This window comes from Gekko japonicus, unplaced genomic scaffold (assembly GCF_001447785.1).
Source record: "Gekko japonicus isolate JY-2015 unplaced genomic scaffold, Gekko_japonicus_V1.1 scaffold1267, whole genome shotgun sequence".
Classification (NCBI taxonomy): Eukaryota; Metazoa; Chordata; class Lepidosauria; order Squamata; family Gekkonidae; genus Gekko; species Gekko japonicus.
This window is the reverse complement of record NW_015165275.1, coordinates 85,993-102,911: the sequence shown is the minus strand read 5'-3', so window position 1 is coordinate 102,911 and position 16,919 is coordinate 85,993. Positions and strand designations below refer to the sequence as shown.

At 48.0% G+C, this 16,919-nt stretch overlaps 1 protein-coding gene across 1 annotated transcript in view; it reads left to right on the top strand.

The window, feature by feature from the left end:
* LOC107109583 (IgGFc-binding protein-like) overlaps positions 1-16,129 on the top strand; it is a 35,932-nt gene extending 19,803 nt beyond the window's left edge. The window contains exons 8-14 of the mRNA XM_015410248.1: positions 755-1,350; positions 1,483-2,047; positions 2,950-3,149; positions 5,884-6,264; positions 9,699-9,985; positions 10,717-10,754; positions 15,586-16,129. Of these exons, the coding sequence (XP_015265734.1) occupies positions 755-1,350; positions 1,483-2,047; positions 2,950-3,149; positions 5,884-6,264; positions 9,699-9,985; positions 10,717-10,723 (2,036 nt within the window). The 3' untranslated portion in view covers positions 10,724-10,754; positions 15,586-16,129. The remainder of the gene's footprint in view (positions 1-754; positions 1,351-1,482; positions 2,048-2,949; positions 3,150-5,883; positions 6,265-9,698; positions 9,986-10,716; positions 10,755-15,585) is intronic.
* Positions 16,130-16,919: the final 790 nt, after the last annotated feature.

Genomic DNA, 16,919 nt, shown 5'->3' with positions numbered 1-16,919 from the left:
CACCTGTGACATACCATGATCAAAATTAAGCCCTGGGGCCATTTTAACCCTGAACTTTACGTCCTCTGAAGCTTTGGTTTCAATTCCTTCCTCTTTTTTTTTTTTTTTGCAGGGGAAATTTGATGGCCATATAATATCAATCCCATTGTAGGATGACTTTTGCAAACTTTCAGAATGCTATCTTGAAGCCGGTTCAAGTATTTCCAGAAACTCGGCATTTAAGAGATACGATTCATTGAGCTCAGACATTAATGTTTCTACTTCTTTGAACTTTCCATCAGACTGCTAGCTGCATCCTAACCACTAAATCCCATTCAGAAACAGATCTTGGTTCTGCTACCATGAAGAGTTTCCATTCCAGAAACCTCTCAAGGAATACTCTCATGATTTGCTCCTTCTCTTCCCAAGCAAGCTCCCCCCTCTCCAAACACCCTATTATTCCTCTGACTTCAATGCGTCCTAAGCAAATTTTGTCAAGGTATTACAGTAAAGTACAAACATGTCGTGCCTTGCACTTATCCCAGGTGTCCAGTTCCAACTGTGCAGCCCTATTTCCCTTCCATATTTTAAGGAAAAGCACAAACGAGGGATCCTAGCAAGCACGTTACTAAATCTCATGTGATGGTTCCCTTGCCTCCACTGAAGGGCATTAGAATTTCTGCTGAGGTTGTTATTGACTGAAAGGTATGGCCTCAGCTGGAATGCCGTCTCACTCTTCAGCCACCAAAGCTTTCCTTGTGTTCTTCCCTTCCAGGTCCTCCCTGCCCACAGAATTCCCACTATGAGCTCTGTGGAAATGGCTGCCCCTCCACTTGCCACGACCTCTTAGCACCAGAAACATGCGAGGATTCTTGTGTAGAAGGATGCTTTTGTGACTCGGGATTCGTCCTCAGCGGGGATCAGTGTGTCCCTCTTGCAGACTGTGGCTGCGTGCACCGTGGCAGATACTACAAAAGGGGAGAGGGCTTCTACCCGGACTCTTCCTGCCGGGAGAAATGTCGCTGCATGGACCACAGAGCTGTCAAGTGTGAAAAGTTCTCCTGCGGATCACATGAGGAATGCAGGGTGGAAAATGGCGTCCAAGGCTGCCACCCAGTGGGATACGGAACAGCTATAGCATCAGGCGACCCTCATTACATTTCCTTTGATGGACGGAGTTTCGATTTCCATGGCTCCTGCACTTACACCTTGGCCGAAGTGTGCAGCCAGGATCCTCAGCTAGAGCCCTTCTCAGTCTTGCTGGAGAACGAGAAGTCCAAGGAGAGTCCAGCAGTTCTCACAAGGAGTGTTGTCATTTCCATTCATGGGCACACTGTTGTCCTTGAGAGAGGAATGAAGTGGAAGGCGACGGTATGTTCCTTGCATGTTATAGTGCGCCACAAATCCGTAGATCCTTTGTAAAAAGGACCATGTGCAGAAACATGTCTCTGTGGGTGAGCTCAGAACTAACCCCATATTGATATTTTGTTGATGATGATGCAGGTGGATGGAGAGCTACACACACTGCCAATGAACAGGGACGAGGGGAAACTCTGGATTACCCAGGAGGGGAACAATATCATTATCCAGTCTTCCACTGGCTTCACAATCCTTTACGACACTCTCTCTTTTGTCCGTGTATCTGTCCCCGGCACTTACCAAGGACAGATGTGTGGTCTGGGCGGTAACTTCAACGGTAACGCAAATGACGATTTCATGCTACCCGATGGAAAAACTGCTCAAAGCGTGGTTGAGTTTGGGGCCTCTTGGAAGGTTCCCGTGGATGGCGCCAGTTGCTCTGACAGCTGCGGTGAGCAATGCCCTACCTGTGACGCTGCCAAGATTTCACAGTGTGAGACTTCCTGTGGCATCCTCCGATCCCAGTTGGGCCCATTCAGAGACTGTCACCCCTTGGTCAACCCTGATGTGTACTTCAGCCATTGTGTATACGACACATGTGCAGCCAATGGAACTGAAGAAGCCCTCTGCCGTAGCCTCCAGGCCTATGCAGCAGTATGCCAAATGAGGGGAGCCTTGATTGAAGACTGGAGAACATCCTCCTTTTGTCGTAAGTCTGTCAATTAATCTTCTGCCACCACTACCTCTTATCCCCCATATAACTGCAATGGAAGGCAGATATCTGTATCAGCATGTTATTAACCTATTAAGTATGACAGGACCTCAATCCTGTTGAACTTGTGGCCATTCTGGAAATTTTTAAAACAGGGAGTGGGCATCACAACAAAATGGCCGCCAAAGGCAAGTGGGAACAGTTGCACAATGACTGCTGTATGGGCTGGGTCCAATAATGTTGTTGGGAGGTTCTAAGCCGAACATGGTGTCGTGACGCAGACAAAAAGGGGATGCCTCCTGTGCTCTTCTAAAGCACCTCCGGTTTGGTGTAGTGGTTAGGAGCATGGACTCTAATCTGGGAGAACTGCATTCCCCACTCGTCCACATGCAGCTGCTTGTGTGACTTTGGGTCAGTTACAAGTTATTTTCAGAGCTGTTCTCTCCACAGCAGTCCTCGAAAGAGCTCTCTCAGCCCCACCTACTTCACAGGGTGTCTGTTGTGGGAAAGGGAAAGGAGATTGTAAGCCTCTCTGAGACTCCTTCGAGTAGTGAAGGGCAAGGTATAAATCCATCTCCTCTTCCTCTTCTTCTCCTATTCCAGTAAAGTGGGGCATTATGGGAAGGGAACTAACAGGGTATAATGGCATAGAGTCTACCCTCTATGAGGAAGACACAAGCAGGTGCCAAAGAACATACTGACACCTTGGATGATCAGCAGTAGCTTTCAGAGCTTTCACGTCACCTACTACTTGATCCGTTTCCCTGGAGATGCGAGGGACTGAACCTAGGACCTTCTGCATGCAAAACCGATGCTCTACCACTGAGCCACGGCCCCCTCCTTGAGCACAAATGTCAAATTCCACTCTCATTCTTTCCATATGGCTTTGCTCCCTTCAGCTCTCTCCTGCCCAGCCAACAGCCACTATGAGCTATGCACCCGAACCTGTGATTATACCTGTGCTGCGCTATCGGCTCCGTCTCAGTGCACCGGGGAGTGCTTTGAAGGGTGCCAGTGTGATTCTGGGTACGTGTTCGATGGGGAGGAATGCGTCTCCATGGACAAGTGTGGCTGTTCGTACGACGGGTGTTACATCAAGGTGAGTGCTGGTGTACAAAACAGTCTGTTCTGAGGACCTGAGTGATCTCAGCACACTTTAGTCCTGGGGATGTGTGTCACTGCAAAGATGCATTTGCCGCCTGGTGTGTTCTAGTCGGCTATAAAATGTCATTGGTGGTGGTGGTGGTGGTGGTGGTGGAAAATACCATCAAGTCACAGCCAGTGTTCCCTCTAAGCTGAGTTAGTGTGGGCTAGCTCACAGTTTTTTACCCTCCGGCTCACACATTTTTGTCTTAGCTCAGGAAGGACGGCTCCAGTCCAGAGCAAACTAATTTATGCAATAGCCAAATCACCTGCCTGCTCACAGCTTTAATGCTGGTAGCTCACAAAGTAGAGTTTTTGCTCACAGGACTCCACAGCTTAGAGGGAGCATTGCTCACAGCCCACTGATGGGGACCCCATAGGGTTTTGCAAATAGGAAAAGACACTGAGACGGTTTGCCATTGCCCGCCGCTGCACAGCAACTCTGGACTTCCTTGGCGGTCTCCCATCCAAGTACTGACCAGGGCTGACCCCACCAAGCTCCGAGATCTAAGAATATCGAGTCAGCCTGGGCCATCCAGGTCAGGACGGTCTTATATACGAAGCCGCTATACGAAACCAGAGGAGATCCCCTGGAGTTCTGCCAGAATGGCGGCTTCTGTGGCATTATGGCCCACTGAGGTCCAGAGGTCATTTCGGGGGGAATCGCGGGGGATCGCAGTTCCCCCGGGTGAGGTACGGTGGGCGGGGCACATGACGAAGCCCCGCCCCCTGCTTCCGGGGCCGGCGGTGGTGGCCGGGAACATTGGGGGCGGGGTGTGTGGCCTTATGACACAATTCCGGTGATGTCAGGGTGTGTGGCCTTATGACACACTTCCGGTGATGTCAGGGGGTGTGGCCTTATGACACACTTCTGGTGATGTCAGGGGATGTGGCATATGCTAATGAGTTATGCTAATGAGTCCCCCTAGCTCTTTTTCTACAAAACGACCCCTGATGAGCAGTGTTCCCTCTAAGCTGAGTTGGTGTGAGCTAGTTCACAGTTTTTTAGCCTCCAGCTCACACATTTTTGTCTTTGCTCAGGAAGGAGGGCTCCAGAGCAAACTACTTTATGCAGCAGCCAAATGGCTCACTCTCAACTTCAATGCCAGTCGCTCACAAAGTAGATTTTTTGCTCACAAGACTCCACAGCTTAGAGGGAACATTGCTGCTGAGGTCTTCCCCCCCCCCACTTTTCCTAGGCACTGCCTGAAATATCCAGGGATTCCCCAAACCAGAGTTGGCACCCCTGAGGGGAACGAAGGGTTGCCAGCGTCTGGGAGGAGCTGGAGACCCCGCAGAATTGCAACTGATCTCCAGAGTACATAAATTGCTTTTTTATTATTTATTTCTTTTTAAAACACACATTTATTCCACTTCTCCTGGGGGAAATGGCTGCTTTGGAAGGAGGACTGCGTGGCGTTCTACCCCACCCAGGTCCCTCCCCTCCACCAACCCCACTCCCCCGGGCTCCAGCTGCAAATCATAAGGTATTGCCAGACCTGGAGTTGGCAGCCCTAGCTAAGCAACCACTGCATCAAAATGAGCTACGGTTGCCAGGTCCGTAGGACTCACAGAGGGGGATTGGGGGAGAACTTACCAGAAGCCGGGAAAACGCAACGTGCCTATGTCACCCCGGAGCCAGAAATAAACGTGACATACCTACGTCACCCGGAAGTGACATCGGCATGTCGATGATGGAGGGGCAACGCTCTGGTTTTTGGGAGAAACTCTATGGTTTGAAGCTAATTCTACCATAAAGTTTTGCCCCGAAGCCAGAGTGTCACACACACACACACCCCCGACATCACCAACATGCTTACATCACTTCCGGAGCCAGAAATAAACGTGACATACCTACGTCACCCGGAAGTGACATCGGCATGTCGATGATGGAGGGGCAACGCTCTGGTTTTTGGGAGAAACTCTATGGTTTGAAGCTAATTCTACCATAAAGTTTTGCCCCGAAGCCAGAGTGTCACACACACACCCGACATCACCAACATGCTTACATCACTTCCGGGTGATGTAGGCATGTCACGTTTATTTCCTGCTTCTTGCCTGTTGGAGGAGTAATTCTCCTCCAGCAACCAGCTAGCTGGTGCCAGGGTGGAGTGCCAGAAACCGGGGGATCCCCCACATGCTGGAGGGAACCTGGCAACCCTACTGAGATAGAACAGGACCAGGCCAAATTTCCTCCCTTCCACTTCCTGTTTCCAGTGCTACTATACTATGTCTCCCAGCAGGTAGCATCACGTTCCCTCTAAGCTGTGGAGCCTTGTGAGCAAAAATTCTACTTTGTGAGCTACTGGCATTAAAGTTGTGAGCGAGCGATTTGTCTACTGCATAAATTAGTCTGCTCTGGAGCCATCCTTCCTGAGCTAAGACCAAAATGTGTGAGCCAGAGGCTAAAAATCTGTGAGCTAGCTCACACTAACTCAGCTTAGAGGGAACACCGGTTACCAGTTCTGTTCAAAACCACTGCTATATCTAAGAACATAATATGGCCTTGGGCTGGATATGCCACATTTATAGTTTTCCATAAATTGTATTTCCAGTTTTCCATATATTGGGAGGTTTTGTTCCTTTTTTAAGTGTTACAAATTGATTCAGTGCTAATGATATGACACTGGTCGTGTCCTTTAGAAATTCAACTGATTCTTTTAAAATGTTTTCTTCAAATTTCTTTACAGGCTGGAGAGACCATCCTCTCCAGCAACTGTTTGGAGAAATGCACCTGTCACCCCTCAAGCCAGCTCATCTGTCAGAAGACCAGCTGTGGCGTTGGAGAGACCTGTGCCCTCACTGGCAAAGTGCGCAGCTGTGTCAAGCTGGAAGGGCAATGCTCGCTCATGCCCGGAGCCTGGCTCACCTCTTTTGACGGTGCCAGAGGCAAACTCCTCTCCACTGGGGTCTACAAGCTAGCCTCCTATTGCTATGAGAACTCCCCCTCCTGGTTCAAGGTGGTGGTGGATGTCAGTGAATGCAACGAGGACAGTGTGCCAGCTGGCACCGCCATCTATGTCTTCTTCCGGGAAGCATTCATCACAGTGACCAACCACATGGAGGCTTGGGTAAGAAGAATTGAGGATAGGGCATGGGAAGATGTTAGCAGATGCTCTTTCTTGACCCATACAGCCATTTTATTATTTATCTGCTACTTATTTAAAACATTTTTATTCTGTCTTTCTACTCAATTAGGGTCCCCAAGGACATGACCGTGAGAACATTAAAACATTTCAACAATTAACATTTGAAATTATAGAATACTTTTAAAAACGCACATAACCATACGCCACCATACAAATTCTATTCCACTCTGAATTCTTTCTCATCAGTGATTTTATTGTAAGACGTATAAAGTTATATTGGAAGACATAAAAAAGCATCACTTGAACTGAAACAAGGAATGTATCAGAGAAAAAATAATTCGCAACCATGAGCTCACTAAATACTTCTTTACACAGAGCATGATTAAAATGTAGAATTCACTGCCAGAGGTTGCTGTCCCTGTGGTCTGTCAGTGGTCTCAAGCTATGGTGACTGAGGGGAACCTCCACATTCAGAGGCAGTCAACCTCTTAACATCAGTGCCATTGGGGAAGGCCTTGGCCTCTATGCCCTGTTTTTGGACTTCCAGGGAAACTGGTTGTCCACTGTCTGGGAAAGGATGCTGGACTAGATGGACCACTGGTCTGATCCATAAGGGTTCTTCTTATGTTCTTATTTCTAGGGATGGGCATGAACCAGCTCATGAACTAAAGTTCATGATGAATTTTGGCTGGTTCGTGGTTCACGAACTGGAGTTCGTGGCTGGTCAACCAGCACAAACTTTCCACAAACTTTCGAGCAATTTGTGGCAGTTAATGAATTGATATATTCCCAAATTTGCCAAACTTCAAATTTGCCAAATTTGCCAAACTTCAAAGCAACAAAGCAACTTCAGAGCAACAGGGGAAGCAGAATTCTTCAGCCTTGAAAACACCCGTGTATACAGGGGTCATTTCGTAGAAAAAGAGCTAGGGGAACTCATTAGCATAACTCATTAGCATATGCCACACCCCCTGACATCAGGGGCCTGGTGGTGGACCTGCAAGGCCAGCGGGAGTGCAAGGAAGCCCCACCAAGGCCCTCCCTGGCCCCAGGCAGGCAGGGGTGGGGAGAGGCGGGGAGGAAGCAACTTACCCTCCCTCTTCTCCTGCCTCCTCCTGGCTGAATGAGGGCCGGAAGCGGGGCGGCCGGAAGCAGGGGGCGGGGCTTCGTCATGTGCCCCGCCCCCTGCACCTCACCCGGGGGAACTGCGATCCCCCGCGATCCCCCCGAAATGACCTCTGCATGTATAGCTTGCACTTTTGAACCTACACCTGACATTTCCTCCAAAAGCACTTTCTTGGGGGCATATTCTTTGGGGGGCCATAACTCAGACCCCCTCAGTCCAATCTGCACACTACTTAGAAGGCACGTAGAGGAGCATCAGCGGGAGGTCCCACACGAGTCTGGTGTCTGTAGCTTGCCCAGGGTCCATTCTATACACTCCTGAACCTCCTAAACCTGCATCTGTTATTTCCCCAGAAAGCATATTCCTGGGGTCACCTTCTTTGGGGAGGCCATAACTTGGACCCTGGGAATCCAATCCTCACCAAACTTGGAGGGCTGGTAGAGGAAAGACAGCCAGAGATCCCCTGTGAGTTTGATGTCTCTAGCACACCGGGGGGGGGTGTTCTAAAGCCCTTGTCATGAACCTCACAAACTGAACTGGATCATTTGGTGGCTAAAAGTTTGTGACGGCTCATGGTTTGTTTATTTATTTATTTCTACATTCAATTTATATACCGCTCTAACCTTTTTTGGCAGGTCTCTGAGCGGTTTACATACATATTCCAAATTCCCTAACTAGGGCCACATTGTTGATGGGTGATGTCTGCCTACCAGCACCCAGGGCTTGTTGTTTTTCTGGCTTCCTCTAGCGGCTTCGGGTATCGGCGTCCTTCTGGTTGGCAAACTGGGCACGCCACGAATCACAAACCAAACCACATCTTCCCAGTTCATGCCCATCCTTATTTATTTCCTTCCAAAAAAATAAAACCAGCCTTTTAAAAGCCAAACATATAAAACAGACACGGCGTGTTATTGTATGTTGCACTCATATATTTTCAGATTCCAAATCCTGCTGACTGTCACCAAATAAATGAATACCTTTTCCCCTACTTAAACATGTTTGAATAGCAGCAATGATTTTATATTTAAGCACAGGACGCCATATTTTCTGGAACCAATTCTTTACCAATGGTGCCCTTCTGTCCCCCACAACCCCACCATGGCCTACCAATCTGGAGCCATAATCATGAGCAGTCTTATTCCAACCTGCATTCTTGCATCCAAATGGCACTACTCTTGAACAATCAGCATGTCAGATCCCTGCCCCAAGCAACATCTTATGTGAACCCACCTCTTTGATCCAACCCTCTTAAGTGTGTACACACCTTAGCCAGTAGCTGTCTCATTTTCAGTCACTATTGTGCCGCAACCACTCAGTCCCCTAATTGTCCTAGAGCAGAGGTCACCAACCTTTTCTTTAATGAGAGCTGAGCAAAGAAAAATATCTCAAGCTGCACCCCCCCTCCCCAGCATGTTACCAATTTTTGTTCTGTCCTAGAAGCAGACCTGGAAGAAGACCAGAAAACAGAACATGAGCTAGGGAGAGCATTAAAAATGAAGCTCCATGCTACACAGCAGAGAGAAAAATCTTGTGAAATAATAGCTAAAATAAATAAGCCTACAGCAGATCTTTTCATGAGCTCTTTCTTGCTCTCCTAGGGAACGCATGAGCTATTCTACAGCAACCAGTAAGCTAATGATTGATTGATTCTGCATTGGCTTTTCCCTCCGTTGTTTTACCAAACCCATGTTGAACAGAAATACCCCTCTGCATTGCACGCTGCGTTCATTTTCTTTGATCATCAGATTTTACGGTACCCTCTACACTGCATGCCACGTTCACTTTCTTTGATCATTGGGTTTCATGGTACCTTCTGCACAGATTTATGGCCATTCGGGGGTAACTTCACAGTCAGCACAGCATTGCCCAGTGGGCGATTCTGCATCTAGCATTTGCTCTACATTTTCTCAACTGAGAGGAAAAAGTGCAGCTCAAAACCACATGCATATACCTCGAGGCAATGCCATACTGACTGCAAAGTCACCCCTGACTGGCCATAAAGCTATGAGGAAGGTACCATAAAACCTGATGATCAAAGAAAGCGAAAGCGGCACGTGGTGTAGAGGGTACCATAAAATCCAATGATCAAAGAAAGCGACAGCAGCATGCAATGCAGAGGGGAATCTCTGTTCCAGCGGTGGGTTTCGTAAAACAACAGAGGGAAAAGCCAATGCAGAATCACCCAGTGCCTCTCTGGCTTCTCTCCTTCTTCTCTGGGAAGCGGGAAGCAGATGGTGGACAGCTGGCCCTCGGTCTTACTCTGCTTCATGCTGCTTTCCTCGCCTTTCAGGTCAATGGGCTTCTAGTGCAGCCCCCGCTGAACGTCTCTGAAGCCGTGTCCATCACCCAGTCTCAAGACACCATTGTCATCCACCAGAGGCCCAGGATGCACATCTCTTTCAGTCCCAACGGCAAAGTATCGGTGAGAGTCAGTGACAGCCTGTCAGGAAAGATGTGTGCTCCTTGTGGGAACTTCAACGGAGACATCTCAGACGACTTCAGGCTACCCAGTGGTCAGATCGCAGGTGATGTCGCGGAGGTCATGGACGCCTGGAAGGCCAGAGACTTCTCAGAGTGGTGAGTAGTGAAGATGTTTCCAGTCAGCTCTCCAAGATCTCAGATCAAGGTCTTTCACATCAACTACTACTAGCAGGTCCCTTTAACTGGAGATGAGGGGGGATTGAACCCGAGACCTTCTGCGTGCAAAGCAGATGCCATACCACTGATCCCTGGCCTCTCCCCCAAACTCACTAGCCTTTCTTGCTGAACAAGAAGCAGTTGCAGCCACTTTCTGCTAGCATTAAGCAACTACCAACAACTTTTCTCTTCCCCCAACTTCATACTGGGGGGGGGGGACGGGACAATACAGAGGTTCAGCTACAGCATTTGTGGAGAAGAGGGTGATAAAGGCATTGGGCTGCCGAATAACCCCTTGATGGTCTACCCCATGTTTCATGTCCTTTACACATGGAATTCACTGCCACAGGAAGTGGTGGCGGCTACAAGCATGGACGGCTTCAAAAGGGAATTAGATAAGCATATGGAGCAGAGGTCCATCAGTGGCTATTAGCCACAAGGTATAGATAGGGACTCTGGGGCAAGTGATGCTCTGTCTTCTTGGTGCTTGGGGGGGGGGGTCAACAGTGGGAGGGCTTCTAATGTCCTGGCCCCACTGGTGGACCTCCTGGTGGCACCTGGTATTTTTGGCCACTGTGTAACAGAGTGTTGGACTAGATGGGCCTTTGGCCTGATCCAACATTGGCGTCTCTTATGTTCTTACGTTCTCTCTTCTATGCTTACCTTCACAGTTATTAACAACTGGAAAGTCAGATACTTCTTAAGATTGGTAAGTAATTCCCCACATTGCTACAGTTTTTATAAGAGCCTATCCTGACATGGTTTCCATCATAAGGGCAACCTCTGGAATAATTCCCATTGCAAGGATGCTCACTGCATCATATGTAGCTGTAGCTTTACATTGATCCCACTTCTGACACCATATTGTACTCAGCTTCTCTGCAGTGAGCTCAGGGGGGCATATGGAGTGATTCAGCTCCCAAGGCAGCAGATGTCACACTAAGGAATTGGGCAAGCACCTAAAAGCATTTCCGGGAGATCCATACATTAACAATGGCAGGATTCCCAAGGTAAAGGTTTCCTTTGCTCGAAAGCCAGTCGAATCCGACTCTAGAGTTGCAGTGCTCATCTCCGTTTCCAAGCCAAAGAGCCAGCACTGTCCAAAGATGTTTCCGTGGTCATGTGGCTGGCTTGACTAGATGCCGAGGTGCACGGAACGCTGTTACCTTCCCACCGAAGCGGTACCTATTTATCTACTTGCAATTTCTTGCTTTCGAACTGCTAGGTTGGCAGGAGCTGGAACCAGAGACGGGGGCTCACTGCATCACGCGGCACTTGGGTCTTGAACTGCTGAACTACCAACCTTCTGGTCTGCAGTTCAGTGTCTTAACCACTGAGCCACCGCAGCCAGGATTCCCAAGTTGTCTGCAAAATCATGTGGTTTCGGCATATCAGAGCAGGGATTTGGGGTGGCTGCACAATTTCATCTGAATATAAATACCTAGTGAGATTTCTACAAAAGATTTTTCAAGCATAGTACTAGATTTCTGCAAGATCACTGTGAATTCTAAACTCTGTGATAAGGCTTTCAATGCATATTCCTTCGAAAGAATCTCTCACAACATTGTAATTATCTGACGTCTCAGAACAAACGTTTTCTGTGTCAGTTTGGAGAAAATATATGCCAAAGGCCCAGCTAGCTCCAGGCTGGAAAATTCTTGGGAGGTTTTGGGGCAAATCCTGGAGTGGGTGGAATTTGGTGAGGGGAGGGAGCATGTGATGTCATATTGTTCAGAGGAACAGAAGCTGCCATAGGCCCATTCTGCATCCAGCATTCGCTCTGCTGTTTTACCAAACCCACATTGGAACAGAAATTCCCCTCTACATTGCATGCCACTTTCACTTTGATTGATTTCCAGATTTTATGGCAGCCTCCACACTGCATGGCAGTTTCATGTCCTTTAATCTCTCGGTTTTATGGTGCCCATCTGCATGGATTTATGGACGTTTTATGGCCGTTCAGGTGTTACTCTGCAGTCAGTATGGTGTTGGGCCAGGGTATTTGAATAGGGTTTTGAGCCGCATCTTTTTCTGTTCCAATGTGGGTTTGGTAAAAAAAACGGAGCAAATGCTAGCTGCGGAATGGGCCATAGTCTTCAGAGGAACGGAGCTCCGTAGTCTGGAGATCCCTTGTAATTCCAAGAGAACTCCAGCCCCACCTCAACACTTGCAATCATAAAGATGCTTAATGTGGCAGAAGTTGATTGGGGGCCTTAGCGGGTTGCTAACTTGTCAAAGTGATAGAGACCAATAGAAAATGTTAAACTTTGGACCAGATGCTAGAGCCAGAAAGAGCCTTTTTTGGCCTATTGGAAACGTCTTCAGACAGTGCTGGCTCTTTGGCTTTGAAATGGAGATGAGCACCGCCAGGGGTCATTTCATAGAAAAAGAGCTAGGGGAACTCATTAGCATAACTCATTAGCATATGCCACACCCCCTGACATCAGGAGCCCGGCAGTGGACCTGCAAGGCTGGCGGGAGTGCGAGGAAGCCCCGCCAAGGTCCTCCCTGGCCCCAGGCAGGCAGGGGTGGGGAGAGGTGGGGAGGAAGCAACTTACCCTCCCTCTTCTCCTGCCTCCTCCTGGCTGAATGAGGGCTGGAAGCAGAGTGGCCGGAAGCAGGGGGCGGGGCTTCTTCGTGTGCCCCCCCCCGCACCTCACCCGGGGGAACTGTGATCCCCCGCGTTCCCCCCCGAAATGACCCCTGAGCACTGCAACCCTAGAGCTAGTTTGGTATAGTGGTTAAGTGTGCAGAGTCTAGTATAGGAGAACCGGGTTTGATTCCCCACTCCTCCACTTGCACCTGCTGATGTGACCTTGGGTCTGTCACAAGCTCTGGCACAGCTGTTCCTGAAAGAGCAGTTTGTGTCAGAGTTCTCTCAGCACCACCCACCTCACAGGGTGTCTGTTGTGGGGAGGGGAAGGGAAAGGAGTTTGTAAGCCGCTCTGAGACTCCAAGTGAAGGGCGGGGTATAAATCCAATCTCTTCTCTTCTTCTTCTAGAGTTGGATTCGACTGGCTTTCGAGCAAGGGAACCTTTATCTTTACTATATATGCTTGTGCCACTACAAAGCGTGCATGCACACTATGGCATCAGATTAACAATCAGAGCAAAGAGATCCACAAAAGTACTGGAAAGCCCATTTGCCTAATTGAAATTAGACAAGTTAACATTATTGAGAAATGACATATGGCTTAAGAATCCTGTTTCCGCAGCCCAAACACTGTTTGTTTGTGAGATTTCACAAGAAGTCATAAATATACACAGGAGAACCCTGCATGATTGTGCAGTGGAATGAATCCGTGAATTATTCACATCTGGATTCCTGGCAATATTCTTTCTCCCATTCCCCTTTCCATACAGCACCTCTTAGAATGCATTTAGTCCCCAAATAATATTTCCTGCCATTCCCTTCGCATACTGGGTATTCTGGCATCCCACCTGCCCTTCCAATACATCTTGACGATCTCACTTTCTTTTTTTAAAGAGCTACATTTGGCTCCACAGTCATAGGCTGCAGCCTCCTTGATCCTGCATCAAACTTGATCATGTGTAAACTTGAGAGCTCATCACATTCAGACTTCGCAAGACATATCTCCTATACTAGTGGTGCATACGGTTTTGCGGCCTGTTTGCACAGTCGCCAACTTAAAAGGGTTCCCTTGTTCAAGCCTATTAACCTCGGTCTGTACACTTACAACCTATAGAGGCAACCATGTCTGTAAACCTCAGATAGGGGGAGCTGTTCAGCATGTGCTCAGCATACAGCCCTTGATATGAAATGAAAATAAATCTTCGTTATGCACGGGATCAGAGATATTGAGCTGCACTTGCAAAAATTAAGGGCAATAAACAAGCCTGATCTCTTCAGCTGTAGTGTTCGCTGGGCGGTGGCCATGTTTCTGTTCTGGCAGGCAGAGTCAGATATTTTGTATCTTCCTCACATATTCTTCTCATCCTTTATCCTCAGGTTCACATGTGCATTAAGGCCTCCCTGGGACTTTCACTAGCTTCCCTCTCCTGCTTTGTACTTGCCACACTTATGCCCCATTGGGCATACAAATCTCTCCCCCCAAACATAGCTCCTGTATTGCCAACACTGGTAAACTTCCTGCATGAAATTTCCCCGTACATCTTAGAAGAGCTCCCCTTTCTGGAACAAGATGAAGATGTCAGAAAAGTACTCTGCCTACAAAAAAAACGCTCAGTAGGCAGAACTAATCTCGCTAGCTGAATAACTAAGCACGCCTGCTCGTTCCTCCAGCCGTCACTTGAAATTCATTTTTTGGAGCTAGCATACAGATACAGGACTATACTGTTTTAAGACAAGATAATTAAACTTTTCCCCTGCTTGCTTCCAAAAAAAATGCTCAGTAGGCAGAACTAATCTTGCTAGCTGAATAACTAAGCATGCCTGCTCGTTCCTCCAGCTGTCACTTGAAATTCATTTTTTGGAGCTAGATACAGGACTATACTGTTTTAAGAAGATAATTAAACTTTTCCCCTGCTTGCTACTGCCCCTTAGGGAATGTCACTCTTCTCTGTGTAAGAACATTTTCCCGAATTTTCTAGCATAACTTGCTCTGGTTCCTCTGCCTGGGAAAAAGCCGGCATCACTTTCAATGCTCCCTCTAAGCTGTGGAGTCTTGTGAGCAAAAATTCTACTTTGTGAGCTACTGGCATTAAAGTTGTGAGTGAGAGATTTGGCTCCTGCATAAATTAGTTCGCTCTGGAGCCATCCTTCCTGAGCTAAGACAAAAATGTGTGAGCCGGAGGCTAAAAACTGCGAGCTAGCTCACACTAACTCAGCTTAAAGGGAACACTGGCTCGCTTTTTTAAAACCTGGTTTCATCCCAGTTGCGCTTGCCCTTAGTGCCCTCCAACCCGCTAGCCTTGTGCCCTTTCTGACCTCCGATATCCTAATAAATCCCCCAAGGAATTTCCATGATGTCCTTCAGCGCTGTGCTTGCTTGCTTTCGCAATCGCATAAAATAGCCAAAAGATCAGATGCCGATTGATCTTTATTCTGCTGACGGATTGCAGTAATTTGACAGAATTCATGCTGGGTTTTTCCTCCCCAATATAGAATTCTTTCCGCACAAGTAGATACATGAAATTGTGTGTGCATGTTTTCAGTGCCATCAAGTCGCTTCTAATTTAATGCAACTCTATAAATTAATGACCTCCAAAACAGCCTATCGTTAACATAAAATATTAGCTGTAAGATCGCCTTTCTAACTAGAATTAAAAGGCACAAACCGCTTCCATCCCTCTTGCAATAGAACAAAACTCGACTCTCTCGCAAGGCAACTGGTTATTCAGAAAGTAGCAGCGCCATCTGCTGAAACTCCTGAAACTCCTGGGCTATCGCAGCCAGATTCTTCCACATGGTGGCGCGATGGTCCAGGAATAGAGCTCAGGGGAGCTTTTGGGAAGAACGTGCTTGATTTCAGCTCCCCCTGTAAAAATGGTAGGATGTGCAGAAAACAGGCTCAAATAACAGCTCTGTCCTAACACACCCATTTTTTTCTTTCTCGTAGTCATTTCTGAAAAGCCGTATGGAACCACCTGTTGGACCTCACAAGCACCTTCGGAGGCTACACTTGGTAAAAATAAATTAGGCCACAGCCAGGAACGTGAAGGAATGCACCATCATGTCAAAATACGGCCCTGTGCCAAATTAATAGGGTGGATCTATCAATGGTTATAAGCGATTATTCCTAAGAATGGGACTTCCATGTTCAGAGGCAGTGTACCTGTGTGTACCAGATGCAATGGACAAACAGCAGGGATGGTTATCACCTGCATTTCCTGCTTGAAAGGTGCCCTCCACCATCTCGCTGGCCCCCTTGGGTGTCAGTGTGCCTGGGGGTAGACGGACACTGGGTCTGACCCAGCAAGCCTCCTTTGATGTCATTTCTATTGAGCATGCCCCAATGATTTGAGAATTTTGAAGGGGATCTCCTTCCCTTGCTGCCTTGTAAATTGCAGCATGTTCCACAATAAAAATGTAGAAAGGCATTGCGCTCTAACCAGCAATTGTAAATGTCAGCAGACTTAAGAATGAAGAAGGAAGCTCTGTGAAAACCCTCCGATGTTTTGTGTGAACTCCTTTGCTGGCCTGCCCCGGGGCAAGGTGTATGCAGTGTGAGACATCCCTCAAAATCGTTTGGGTGTGGATTGAGTCTGTTGTCGGGATCAGATGTCTGCTCGGGATGGGTCCCTGTCTTTCACAACACAAGTTGGTTTGGAAGCGGGCGTCTGAGGATGGAAGCTCGAGTGATGTGAACAGGGCCACCTACATTTTTGCCACTTGGGGTGCGAGGAGAGGGTTTCACCCTTTCCCTGTGTGCTCTTTTCCCAGTCTCTCTTCCCCAGGTGCCATTCTCCGCACAGGGGAAACACATGGATCCATGAAGCTGCCTCTTACTAAATCAGACCCTTTTTGGTCCATCAGTGTCAGTATTTTCTACCCAGTCTGGCAGCAGCTCTCCGGGGTCGCAGGCAGAGGTCTTTCGCATCACCTACTGCCAGATCCTTTAACTGGAGACACCAGGAACTGGACTTGAGACCTTCTGCATGCCAAGCAGATGCTCTGCCACTGAGCCACAGCCCCTCCCCACAGATATAGATACAGAGCAGGAGGAAAGGGTTTCCTGTCCCTCCCCCATGCTGTGGCTCTAATCTAGATCAGACCTTCCTATGTTTGTTTGTTGTTATGTTTTTTAAACATAGGATTGCAGTGCAGTGCAATCCTAAACAGCGTTACACCCTTCTAAATCCACCAAATGGGCTTAGATGGATTAATTATGTTTAGGAGGGTGCTTGTCAGTCACAGATCTCCCACAGTCAGGTTAAATGGCGTCCCGAACAA